Genomic DNA, 10,664 nt, shown 5'->3' with positions numbered 1-10,664 from the left:
TATACGTAAAGTCTTGAAAGTTCGAAACGTTAACTTTGCCATCATAGTCGTTCAGGCGCTCATGAGTTCTTTGTATGGAAAAGTCGAAAACCGACTCGCACTTGACCAATGTTCATAGAACGTTGTGGTTTTTTTTTTATTAGCAAAAATGACTTAAGCGCCTTCAGAAGTGTAGGTGCTTAAGACCGTTTGTAAGTTAAAGTTAGCTGTGATGGCTCAACGAAGAAAGAAGATTTCAGTATCCTACTTATCAGGGCGAGCGGTAGCGAAGCTCTCCTAGTCGACAAAGTTCCGAACCTTGTGGTACATTTTTTGAAAAAACTATCACGCCTATGAAGTTGTGCTTAAACATAGTAATTTATATTCATATCTAGATTTCATATCTGTAAAAAAATATTATTTTATTGTCATTTAAAAAAAATCAAATCTCAGTTTTGTGTTCAATATTGTACTACTAACGCCATCTGTTAGGATTCTAAGGAGTAAGAAAACATCGTTTACTATTTTGTATAACTAACGCCATCTGTTAGAAAACTAAAGAGGTAACGTTGTATTTTTGACGTCTGTCAACTATGACGATCAATCGAAACTTGGCACTGGAAATGGCGCGTAATTCAATTTTTCTATGGGAATCAAAACTTAGCCCCTACATTTTTAATATTATGTTATGGCTCGTCAAAGTTTAGGAAGCCAGCCAGATGCCAAGGGAAGAAAGGGAGGGAGAGAGAGGTTATCAACACGGTGTTTTCAGTCAAAAGAAAAAGTAAATTTTATTTATTTATTTATTGTTGAGAAACCCAATGTACATAGGATATGTTTAGGAAACTCAACGATAGAGTTGTTCGCTGTCGTTCGCTAGATGTCACTGTTACCCCCGCAAACTGGGCAATGACTTGTTTTCGTAAAATGTATAAGTATTTTTTGATGTCCACATTTTTCGTTAGATGTCGCTGTACCACCTGCAAACTAGCGAACGGCATTCTATGGTTCAATAACATATATTTAAATTGTATTAATTTCATCTTTTTTAGGGTTCTGTAGTCAACTAGGAACCCTTATAGTTTCGCCATGTCTGTCTGTCTGTCTGTCCGTCCGTCCGTCCGTCCGTCCGTCCGTCCGCGGATAATCTCAGTAACCGTTAGCACTAGAATGCTGAAATTTGGTACCAATATGTATATCAATCACGCCAACAAAGTGCAAAAATAAAAAATGAAAAAAATGTTTTATTAGGGTACCCCCTACATGTAAAGTGGGGGCTGATGTTTTTTTTTTCATTCCAACCCCAACATGTGATATATTGTTGGATAGGTATTTAAAAATGAATAAGGGTTTACTAAGATCGTTTTTTGATAATATTAATATTTTCGGAAATAATCGCTCCTAAAGGTAAAAAAAGTGCGTCCCCCCCCTCTAACTTTTGAACCATATGTTTAAAAAATATGAAAAAAAATCACAAAAGTAGAACTTTATAAAGACTTTCTAGGAAAATTGTTTTGAACTTGATAGGTTCAGTAGTTTTTGAGAAATATACGAAAAACTACGGAACCCTACACTGAGCGTGGCCCGACACGCTCTTGGCCGGTTTTTTATATTGCAAGTGTGATGAAAAACATTGTGTGTAACTCGGGAAGTATAGATATTGCAAACTCGAGTCTTTAAATCGCTCCGGCAAGCCGTAGCGATTTAACTTACCTACTCTCGTTAGTAATATTCAACTTCCTCCCCTTTTTGCACAATTTACTATTATTGCACACCTCACATAGTTTACAAGTATTGCACAAGAAACACAAAAACAATAAAACAGATGTAACAACAACAGGCAGACAGAATAGCTTTAGTAATAGTTATTTGTTATATAAGGGGGCAAAGTTGTATTTTAACGCCGAGTGTGGAATTGAAAAACGAGCAAGTGAAAGGGTTCTATAGTTGAACCACGAGCGACGCGAGTGGTTCGAGAATAGAATCCTGAACTTGCGAGTTTTTTAACACACGAGAAGTAAAATACATTTGCACCCGAGTGTTACACAAAACTTTTGCCCTCACTATAGCGAGGAAACTACAACGCAAAGAATGCGTTTATCACTGCTTCCAGTAGTTCCACAGGTGGTAAATCATCTTTAAGACTAGATTCACCTACGTTTATCAATTTTAAAGCAGTTAATTTGACTTTATGCAAGGTCAAATTACTTTACCCACTAGTGGATAAAATGCGTTTTTACCCGCTGGTATTAAAGGACAAAACACGTGTTTCCGAGCTAGTGAGGGGAAAAGTTAATTATGTTAAGACGTCTTCACTAGGAAATCACGCAGAGTAGCAGAACTACAGAAAAAGTTATTGTAATTATATTATTGGTTTAAAAATGGAAACTTTTTACAAAAAAATAAAACCGGCATTGTCCAACCGACGGACTGAACAATAAGTAAAATCGTAAAGGCCCTCTTGATTCTTCAGAAACAGATAGCAAAATTACATTTTATTCACAAAAGGGCAAAGTCATTTCATACAAATTTTAACTGGATGTTTTTTTTTTATATTACGTCGGTGGCAAACAAGCATATGGTCCGCCTAGTGGAAAGCGGTCACCGTAATCTATGGACGCCTGCAACTCAAGGAGTGTCACATGCGCCTTGCCAACCTAGAAACTTGTAGGTACATTCCTTTTTGCTATGTTTAGCTGGCTGATACTATGTTTACCTATAAAACATGATTTTAAATCAGACACAAAATAAAAATTAAACAAATCTTTATTACTTCCACTTTACAATCTGTTTTATCTATTTTGCTTTGCAAATATTTTTTTTAGTTTATTGTGATAAATCACGATCACATATTTTTAATTTATTAAGAATCATATTTAACATCAGATCGAAGGTCAAATAATTTACAAGATTTTTATAGTAGTTAAGAAGGACCGATAAGATTAATAATATTGTGTATGGCTATGAGCCAGTACTTACATTTTATTGTATTGTACTAAATTAATACACATAATAAAACGCTAATACACTTTGAAGCATGTAATTCAAAAACAGCTTGTGGTAACACTATGGATCCAATTGACTTTGGAATGATTATATGTTCATTTATTTAACTATGGAGTTTCTACAATTTAATCGTCAGGGCGCTTAGAAACACAAACTTGGCCCTAAACTTGTTATTCTTGATTTTTAGCCTTCGCATCGTGTCACTTTGAGACTATTTACACTGTACGTTGTTTAATTTTTTTATATATCAACTTTGTTATTTGAAACACTCGATAGTACAGCATTTTACAATTTTGTATATTTTAGGAATTAGTATGGTATTCCTAAAAGCTCTTTAATAATATTTAAAAATTGTGCCTACCTAAATAATTCAATAAACTTAAAAAAAACTATTTACAATTATTATTACTCTCTCTCAAATCACTCCCGCACCCAAAACCCGGATGTATTATACCTTTCAATATTCCTGCTCGGAATTCAATCTTTGGATTGGACGACTTATGTAAACCCCTAAAACAGGCTTGTGGTGTATAAACTTCACAAAGAACCTATAACCTTCTCAAACTTGTGTCACATACTTATATCCTATCGTACTTGTAACAACACTTTGGTTATTATCATTATAAAGTTTTAAGTATTTCAAAATCTTCGGAAACAACGCTTTACTTATATTTTTATTAATAACCATATCTAAATGATTCCAATGAGGATCTTCCATTAAGACCATCTCTTTAACATTGGGCAGTTTGCTCACAAGCCACTCCGTGTCAGTGGTGGATATCAAGCCATCGTTTTCCCCAAGGAGAACATAAGTTGGCATTCTAACGGTTGACAAGTTAAAATCAGGTGGATCTCCACCGTACAACTTCATATTCTTCTCTGGACCATAATCAAATTTACAAAACCTGTCAACGTTTACATTTTGTCCGTAGCGAACTATGTTCTTGGTCGAAGTTCCTGCCGGGAAATGCGTCAGTATTTCCTTTGTGGTTTCCGTCGATACTGATGATGGATGTGGCGCATCTATAATAGATATTAAACTGTATAACGCCTCAGGCATATATTGACAAAGTAAATTTACCGGATCCATAATTCCCTTCCACAGGAACTCTACCATGCCTATCCCTTGTAAAATATTGTGGTGGTCCCGTACCATTGTAGAAACTGTCCTGAAAAATACGGATTTTGCGCGGTTAAGTTTGGCCGCTGGCGCCAACCCGATCAACACTTTCACTTTATCACTGTACTCTGGTCGTTCAGAACACATCGCCAAAAAACTCCCAGCGCCTTGAGAAACACCAATATAGTTAAGTTGAGGCTCTCGAGTATGGTTTAGCACTAAATCAATGGTAGCTGGTACGTCATATTTTGCAATTTCATCGAAGGAGAAATCCCAGAAGACCGCATCACTGTCAGGATCCAGGGCTATATGCCTCCTGCCATCATAAGTGCCCCGAGCGTTGCCGACCCATACATCAAAGCAAGAGTCTGCAAGTAAGTACGGTAGTCCATTGTGAACTCCAGCGTCCAAGAAGCAGTCCGCACTAGCCAATAGGCCATTTACAAGTAGCACTGGTGTTTTAGTTTTTTCACTATCACATTTCGGACTGTAAGTAATCCTGTACAAGCTGAGCAGGTATCCATCCTCCGTCTGCACGGTGTAGTTTTCACTAAGGTAACCGTGTTGTGCTACCAATTGTGTAAAATTCAAATCGTCATGTTTCGCAGTGAATCGAAACATGACCCGCAGGCTCGAGAACGTGGTTAAACATCCTAAAATGAATATGAACACGAACGTCCAGATCATTGTGGTGTCAGACACATACTAATATGGATACATTTTCGATAAACGACTATTCACAAATTGCGAGAGTGGTCATGGTCATGGACCAAAGGCTCGTAGCGTGGTTTAACACAAAAGGTGCGTTCACAGCTAGAGAATAAGAATAAGTTTTGTGTATTGATTACAATGAGATGTTAAGACGTTTTCACTCAAAGTACAGAAAGAGTTATTGTAATTATATTATTGGTTTAAAAATAAAAAAGTTTTACAAAAAAGAAAACTGATTTTGACGACTCGACGGACCGAACAATTTTTTTTTTTCTATTAATTATCAATCACAATTTGCACTGTACGTAATCCTGTTAAGTTGAGACCCTAGTATTTTACTACCTAAGATGTTATCAATTTTAAGTATAACTTGTCCAGTATGAATATTTCCTTATCAAGAACGTCAACAACCGAACAGGTTTTAAAGTCGCGACTCTTGATTCCAAGGCCTACCTAACTAACTAAGCGTAACGGTCATAAAATGTCATAATTAATAATTTATGCTTATTAGGCTTCCCATTGGGTATTTGCGCCCTGAAATTTTAATATAAGTACATATAAAGATCATTAACCATAGATGTTAAATGTCAGTCATACTGCTGTGAAGCTGTGATCTACTCCGGCTACCTGTAGTTAGGCAATTTAGGCATTATTGCTTAATTTTGTCATATTATCTGCTTTTTATCTGTCTGTTCGTATGTAACTCGGAAACCTCTTTTTCTTAATCTTCGTTACTTATCTTCATTAGGTTAACTGGAAGAGATCCCTATCAGGGATAAGTTCGCCTTTGCAATTCCTCCTTCTTCTTTCTTTTATATTTGATGTCTTGTATATTTTATGTTGGTGTTGGTTGGTGGTATAATAAAGAGTTTACTTACTTACTTACCATAAATGATGATAGTTTTTAAATTAAAAAAAAAATCAATAAAAAGTGAGTCAGTTTTTTTACATTACACTTTCCGCCAAACAGTAGAACAGTAACACATTAACAGAACACAGTAACAGATTAACTAAATACTCAGAGATGTTAACTATTTGAAATAAAAGCATTTCAAATAGAAATACAAAATACAAAATACCTATTTTGTAAATTTGTATTTGGTATTTTAAATAAGTACTTTTATCGAAAACTATTTTGTATTTTATTTGAAATACTTTTTAGTGCAAGTATTTTGCATTTTCTACCACTTCAAAATACAAAATGCTTTTTGTCACTTTTTGACGTAAGATAGATGGTAGGTACCGAGCGCGTATTCTATTTTTTCTTTGTCTGCTTAAGTTAATGTAGGTGACCGGGACAACACGTTCGGAAGTGCATAATTTGATGTTTTACAAAAACACACTTATTTTCAGTGCTGCCAACATAGTGGTTCCTATAATAATTAAGGTTCAATAAATAGTAAGCGATTTTTACAAGATCCCAAAGCACCCTGACCGTGAACATCGAAAAATCGGGGAAAATTCGTATACCTAATTAATATTAAGTACTATTATTTTAGGATTTTTTTTTTCATATTTCATACATGCAATGTAACTCTTTCATTCGATTTTTATAATATGTATTAGGTAAAGACATGGAGACAGTCCATTTTGGCTTCACTTTTTATCGTGTTAATTTTATAGAGCCAGCCGGCGTATCATGCTTCTAATTTTATCACTTATCCACGTGGATAAGACGTCTGTCACGCTTTAGCAAGTATGTCAGTGTGAGAGTGACAGATGTCTTATCCACGTGGATAAGTGATAAAATTGGAAGCATGGTAGGCCGGCTGGAAGGAGCCAGCCGGCGTATTATGCTTCCAATTTTATCACTTATCCACGTGGATAAAGCATCTGTCACGCTTTGGCAAGTGTGTCAGTGTGAGAGTGACAGATGTCTTATCTACGTGGATAAGTGATAAAATTGGAAGCATGATACGCCGGCAGGTTTCTGGGCTCTCTGGTGATTCTGTGTTTTAAACACATCTTAAAAATAAAAGTTTTACCTTATGTCAAAAAAGTATTTTATTTGAATAAAGGTATTTTGAAAATACCTATTTTGCATTTTGTATTTCAAATACCTTTTTGTAAAGCTATTTTGTATTTTTATTTGAAATAGGTAAAAACCCAAAGTATTTGAATTTTGTATTTAAATACATTGCACTACCTATTTTTTAACATCTCTGTAAATACTATCCTACAATGTGTCCATTGCATGTTTCATGTGCGGTATGAATTTTTTTTTTACGGCTTTATAGTAGGTCAGTGGAAAATATCCAGAAACCAGGATTACCTCTGTCCTGGGTGGCTAGCCGAATGGCACAATCGCTCACGAAACGCTCACGAAACGAAGCGCTAGTAGATATCTATCTCTATCGCGCTTGCGTATTGGCGCGACAGAGCCAGCGGCGTATCGCTTTCGTTTGGCGTCGGAGAAATGCCATTCGGCTACGGGGCCTGTGTTTTTTATCCGAAAGTAGTGTATCGAATTTATAGGCTTAACCACACTAAGAGTTAAAATGAATATCACTGGCATATTTGACATGCGTAGACAAAATATCCTTCACTCCACCAAAATTGGTTGTTTAGAATTCAATAAAAACTAGTAATACAACTATAAGATGTAACACATTAGCATTCACATAACAGCTATCAAAATATCGGTTTAAATAAAACAAAAAAAGTCTTGTAAATTGTATCTTAAATGCGATTGTATGAAACATTAGATTAATAAAGTAATTACTAGTAATTTATTACCTAGTACCTACTAGTACGTTAATAAAAGTTAATAATAGGAATATCGACGAATTTTAAATCATTTTTAGGGTTCCGTAGTCAACTAGGAACCCTTATAGTTTCGCCATGTCTGTCTGTCCGTCCGTCCGTCCGTCCGCGGATAATCTCAGTAACCGTTAGGACTAGAAAGCTGAAATTTGGTACCAATATGTATATTAATCACGCCCTACATGTAAAGTGGGGGCTGATATTTTTTTTCATTCCAACCCCAACGTGTGATATATTGTTGTATAGGTATTTAAAAATGAATACGAGTTTACTAAGATCGTTTTTTGATAATATTAATATTTTCGGAAATAATCGCTAATAAAGGAAAAAAGTGCGTCCCCCCCCCCTCTAACTTTTGAACCATATGTTTAAAAAAATGACAAAAAATATGAAAAAAATGACAAAAGTAGAACTTTATAAAGACTTTCTAGAAAAATTGTTTTGAAATTGATAGGTTCAGTAGTTTTTGAGAAAAATACGGAAAACTACAGAACCCTACACTGAGCGTGGCCCGACACGCTCTTGGCCGGTTTTTATACACTGTTACGACTATAAGGTGAGCTGCGAAATTGCATGGAGAAACTATGAATGAATTAATTGATAAATTCGCCATGAAATTTTGCAGCTCAATGTACACGAAATAAAGCACTTGTCTATTATTGAAAAAACATAGACAATATAGTATTTTGTGCAACAGGCGTTTAAAGGAGGTCAAAAAAGACGAGTGGCGTGGGTAACAATTTGAGGCGAAGCCGAAAATTGTTAATAGAGACGCCTCGAGTATTTTTTGACTCAGTTAAACACCGTTGCATACAAAACTTTTTCTACGACGATGCACTTGCTTTTTAATAGTTTTCTAGAAGAACTTTCGTGAAATTCACACTGTTTCCTGTATTTTGACGCAAAGGTTTGCACTGTCAGCGCAGCTGCCCAAAGCCATCCCGCGCACGCGCGCAGTATCGTTATAACAATGCGCTGCCATGGTTACAGAGTCAAAAAATACGTTTTCAATTTTTTCGTTGACCGCATGCGAGAATGCTGGCTTTGGGGAATAGACTTTTATGTAGGGTTTTAAAGATCTATGCACGACCCTGTAAAACAGTTCGGGAGTAGAAAAAGCATTTTTTTAAACTTAGGGTAATTATATAATTAAAATCGGGTAAAATCTGACCGTGAACTCACCATCCATCAATTCGGTGGTTCTAAAAAAATCCGCCGCAAACCATTTCCTTGTTAATTTTATTCATACATCCCGTGATCCCGACACTTCAACGCTAAAGGATTATGTTGTATCATATAGAATACACACAAAGTTCGACAGCTTTTTTATGAAAGCACATATATGTTTCTCCTACATTTTAACAGCAAATATATAATGTGATTACCTATTTACTTACTTGCATATTTATCTTACATAAAATTAAGTTCATTAAAAATACACAAATTATTTACCTAAATAAACCAATGTCCCTGGTTTTGATCATATCATAATTTTTGTGCAAAAAGATGACTTAAGAACGAACTCCTAGCTACTTAAAAGCATATGTTAATTATTCACATTTTAATGCCAACAGCCTCCGTATTATGCTTAGGTAATAAGGTACATGTACGTCAAAAACTGACAAAATCTGTCATATTTGTTTATCACTATTGGCGTCACTTATTCGGCAATTTCGGAATTATGAATTTTATATTACCGTTCAATGTCTGAAGTCTTAATTTAGCATCACTAAAAGCAGTGTTGTTACCATATTTTATTTCGTTTATACTGTGTCCGTTATTATCGTGAAGTCTTAAGTATTTTAAAATCTTTGGAAACAACGCGCTACCAATGTTCTTATGAACCACCATATTTAAGTGATTCCAGAGAGGATCTTCCATGAACACAAATTCTTTAACATTAGGTAGTTTACTAACAAGCCATTCAACGTCTACAGTGTCCACAATCCAATCGTTCTTACCCTGGATAACATAAGTTGGAACTGTGACTGCTGACAAGTTAAATTCAGGTGGTTCTCCTCCATATATCTCGATGTTTTTTTCAGGGCCATAATCAAATTTACAATATCTATCAACGTTTACACTTTGCCCAAATCGAGCTAAGTTTTTAGTAGAAGTTCCTGCTGGGAAATGCGTGAATGTCAATCTCATGATTTCAATCGACATTGATTCAGGATTTGGTGCATCTAGTAGATATATTATATAGGACAGAATCTCAGGTTTATACTGGCTCAGCCAAATTAGCGGGCGGAAAAATCCCTTCCACAAAAACTCAGCTAAACCAACTTTTTGTAAAATAAATTGGTAGTCTCGCGCATTCGTCATCAGGATCCTAAATATAGGAGATTTTGTGTGTACATGTTTAGAGGAAGGCGCTAGTGCAATCAGAACCTTAACTTTATCACTATACTCAGGTCTTTCGGAACACATTACGAAAAAACTCCCTGCGCCTTGCGAAACACCAATATAGCTGAGCTGCGGTTCCCCAGTATGGTTTAACACAAAGTCGATGGTGGCTGGTAAATCATATTTTCCGATTTCGTCGATTGAGAAATCCCAGAATGCCGTGTCCTTGTCAGGGTCCAAGGTTATGTGTTTCCTTCCGTCATATGTGCCCCGAGCGTTGCCGACCCACACATCATAGCAAGAGTCTGCGAGTAGGTACGGTAGTCCATTGTCAACTCCAGCGTCCAGGAAGCAGTCCGCAGTAGCCAATAGGCCATTCATAAGTAGCACTGGTGTTTTTGTTTTTTCACTGTCACATTTTGGACTGCATGTAATCCTGTATAAGTTAAGTAGGTATCCGTCTTCTGTCTGCACAGTATATTGTTCACTAATGTAACCGTGTTTTTCGGCAATTTGTATGAAATTCAAATCGTCACGTTTCGCGGAGAGTTTATAAATCAGCCAGATAATTGAAAGCGTTGTTAAACACCCCAAAAGGAATACGAATACGGCCGTCCAGCACATTGTCAAGTCTGAAACATACTAATATGGATATTTGCGATATACGATCACTTACGAACGCGAGTGTGGTCATGGTCATGGACTTAAGGCTCAAAGTGTTTTGTCGAAGAATGAGGTA

At 36.0% G+C, this 10,664-nt stretch overlaps 2 protein-coding genes across 2 annotated transcripts; both read right to left on the bottom strand.

The window, feature by feature from the left end:
* Nucleotides 1-3,544: 3,544 nt before the first annotated feature.
* LOC125230401 (lipase 1-like) lies at nt 3,545-4,792 on the bottom strand. Its single transcript, XM_048135539.1, has one exon. It carries the CDS (start codon nt 4,790-4,792, stop codon nt 3,545-3,547), a length of 1,248 nt encoding a protein of 415 aa, XP_047991496.1.
* Nucleotides 4,793-8,799: 4,007 nt separating this feature from the next.
* On the bottom strand, nt 8,800-10,664 carry LOC125230305 (lysosomal acid lipase/cholesteryl ester hydrolase-like). Its single transcript, XM_048135436.1, has one exon. The coding sequence runs from the start codon at nt 10,547-10,549 to the stop codon at nt 9,236-9,238; it is 1,314 nt and encodes a 437-aa protein (XP_047991393.1). The 5' UTR covers nt 10,550-10,664; the 3' UTR covers nt 8,800-9,235.

Source organism: Leguminivora glycinivorella, chromosome 10, assembly GCF_023078275.1.
Source record: "Leguminivora glycinivorella isolate SPB_JAAS2020 chromosome 10, LegGlyc_1.1, whole genome shotgun sequence".
Taxonomy (NCBI): Eukaryota; Metazoa; Arthropoda; class Insecta; order Lepidoptera; family Tortricidae; genus Leguminivora; species Leguminivora glycinivorella.
The sequence above is the reverse complement of the archived record's forward strand: the minus strand, read 5'-3'. Positions and strand labels throughout refer to the sequence as shown.